The sequence below is a fragment of the Antrostomus carolinensis genome, unplaced genomic scaffold (assembly GCF_000700745.2).
Source record: "Antrostomus carolinensis isolate BGI_N321 unplaced genomic scaffold, ASM70074v2 scaffold49216, whole genome shotgun sequence".
In the NCBI taxonomy this organism is placed as follows: Eukaryota; Metazoa; Chordata; class Aves; order Caprimulgiformes; family Caprimulgidae; genus Antrostomus; species Antrostomus carolinensis.
Genome location: NW_010322122.1, coordinates 14,182 through 17,295, shown reverse-complemented (window position 1 = coordinate 17,295; position 3,114 = coordinate 14,182). Strand labels below are relative to the sequence as shown.

The 3,114-nt window shown below is 39.0% G+C and overlaps 1 protein-coding gene across 1 annotated transcript in view; it reads right to left on the bottom strand.

Annotated features, from left to right (window-relative positions):
* The window catches only part of CCDC6 (coiled-coil domain containing 6), a 34,875-nt gene extending 32,260 nt beyond the window's left edge, over positions 1–2,615 (bottom strand). The window contains exon 1 of the mRNA XM_029085485.1: positions 2,574–2,615. Within this exon, the coding sequence (XP_028941318.1) occupies positions 2,574–2,615 (42 nt within the window). The remainder of the gene's footprint in view (positions 1–2,573) is intronic.
* Between the last annotated feature and the right edge of the window lie 499 nt (positions 2,616–3,114).

Below are 3,114 nucleotides of genomic sequence, written 5' to 3'. Positions count from 1 at the left end.
TCCCTTCCTCCTCCCATTTTTCTTTCCTGGATCCGCTTCCTAAACTGGCGTACCACACAGGCAGAGTGCCGGCACACAGAAACTAAGAATGAACAGCCACAGGTTAGATCTGTTTTAAACTGCTCTGCAACAACCCCCTCTGCCCACACCATGCAGGACACCAGCTTGCATTCAACTGGCTCAAAGTAAAAGCTGAGTAAGACAGCCATACATCATATTTAATACAATGAATTTCCACTTAAATTACCCAAGGGTCAGCAATTTCTACATAAACTTTTAAGTCAAAAACATCAAACAGTTATTAACCACTGGGTACAAAAGCACATGATGCATTACCATACTTCTTCTAAATCCATGTAATTTCATTCTGAAACTTTTCCTTCATCTTGTTGTTCATTACTTGGAGATAGTTCAATTATCTCAATAAAATTATTCATGTTTACCTTGGTATTGCCTAAAATCTTGAAATGTTACTCATTTTGCCCATAATCAAACTGATGTTGTAAAACACTCATTAAAAAAAACCCTAAAAAACCCATCAATTTTTAATACTATTTCCTGCAGACTCTCACTGCAATATTTTTCTGGATGTGTATACACTATGTTTCCATACAGATAATCTGTCTTGTTATTAAGTATCTGCATTTGAAAACAGGCTTTGATAAGATCATCCAAAAAAAAAAAAAAAAAAAAAAAAAAGAAAACAGAGCATGAAAATCAGAGACAGGAGGTCTTCAATGAGGGTACCGAGTTTGTGTTTTTTCTCTATTAACCATATCACAATCAATATATAAAAACACTAGCAGCAATTCACTCTGCTCTGTGTACCACATTACAAAATAAATTGCTAAGGCACTGAGTGATATAAAATAACATCTGTTCCAGAAACCTGAAAAAAAGCAATCTACTTCCACCACAGATTTTCTGTATAACCACAGTCACATCCACTTGTCTCCTGTGTCTCAAAACTCCATGTATAGCTAACTCATCCACTAAGGAAAATTTGCAATTATTGCAGTACCATAAATGGCAAAGACTATCATGTTACTTCGCAAGAAATCGAGATGGGAGGGTGGGGGGATGAAAAAAGCACCTTATGCACACAAAACCTCTTATATTTTCTAGGAAGAAGAATCCTACTATTTCTATTGCAATAGCATGTGAAATTCTGATCAATAGGAGAACTGATGCATGAAGTGTTGTAAAAACCTGTCCTTGTGAGCTTACAATCCAATGAGCTAATTTTAAAAGAATTCAGAAATATATTTATCCCCAATGTTATATAGTAACTGAGTATCATATTAGGAGGTGAATATCATTAGAAGTTATTTTCCCACATGCTGCATACACTAGCATAAACTGTGAAAAGTTTAGTGTTAGAATCTTTTTCTGGTCTCAGTTTTTCTTCCTGCAAATATACCTTTAGCAGATCAAGTTCACACTGCTAGATTTCCCTCTGCTCTCTTGCTTCTAGTACATGCAGCAGCTTCTTCTTACGGTGGGATGCTCTCTTTTTGTATCACTGACCATAACCCAACCACACTGTTCCAGTGGCACTATTTTATGAAGCAGTAAAATCCAGCATTTCCAATGAGGCATCAGCTCAAACACAGTCAAATAAAAAAAAAAAATTAAAAAAATTACAGCTTTCTACACTCCCTTTTCCCCATTAATTCTTCTAAAAGCTTCACAAACCTTCCTGATACCGCACAATGAGTAAGCAGGTTCAACAATCACAATTAAAAGCCTACTCCTTAGACACTATCAGTACAACGTTATCAGTAATCTCACATGAACAAGTTCTTGCATTTTAGTTTCAGCTCTCACTTCAGACACAATTTCAGTAACAAGTGTTTCACAAACTGCTCCAGTCACCTGCACTCAGCCACCTGAAAACCAGATGCCAAGCAAGCCTGGCTTGCATGCTGACAAAGCATCACCTGTCTCCAAGTAGCATACAGAATAAAGATGACACTAGATTTCAGAGGATCTTCTTGGAAACAGCCTGCCAAGCACTGTTTTGGTCTAATCCACACTTGGAGGTCCCTCATCTGTCAGGCAAGAGCCACCATGATCTCTGTACCATTCATCCGTCTTTAAATGGTGCAATTTCTGTTGACAGGACCCTATGGACAATATAAGCCTGCAGATGGAGCTGAGGAGCAGTTTAATCTGGTTGCTGTACACAAGGAACTCAATCTTTGCTACTGAATATAGACTGAAAGGTTGAGGCAGCTTCGGGAAGAGATGATCTCAGTTGCTGCACATGTTACAGTGAACTAAAGCTGTCACTTCATAAAGCAGCTTTTCCAAAAGTCCTACTGAAAAATATGATGAGGTAAAAAGGGCATGGCGTGCAGAAAGTTACAATGGCATGATTTGAAAATATGCAGTTCTTGCATAAAATAAAATCTAAGTTTCCCAATTATACTGAAGTACACATTCCTCCTCTAGCATTACTAACTCAAGTTACTGCTCTGGCCATACTTTCTGGCACCGGTTTAAAACAGTACGGAAAACTATTGGTCTACAGATGCAATAAATACTCCAGTGACCTGATAATGTTCCCTTACAGAAGGAACTTTTACACTGCAGCTCTCCCACGCTGGAGCCATTTTTTCCTACAAACCTTCCAGCTGCACCTGCAGCAAGCACACTGCGTGCAACGACGAATGGCTCACACTACTGCCAACTACGGCGACTGCCCAGCAGCAGGCTTCTTTCTATCTGCAAGGGCTGAAAGCCAAGGAAGTTCCACGGAAGTTCCGGTATGACGTGGGCAAAGCTTTCCCCCCAAGTAAAGGTACTTTTTTCAGCTGGGTGGCCTGTCTGCAGAGAGGAGAGTGAACGCTCTTGCGGTTAAAACGGTGAGCTGGAATTCAAGTTCTGGGTTCAATTTGTAGTGTGATTTCCTGTTTAATCTACAGTAACCCCCAGAGTCACTTCCTCGGTTCTGACATAAAAGTATTTTTTCTTCCACTTTTTTTTTCTTTTTTTCCTTTTCCCTTCTTTAAGTAGCATTTTCAGGAGTAACAGAGCTATACAAATAGCAGGACTGTGCATTTTTATCTTTGGGTATACAGTATCTCCTAGAAGCCCCATAATTTTGAAAAC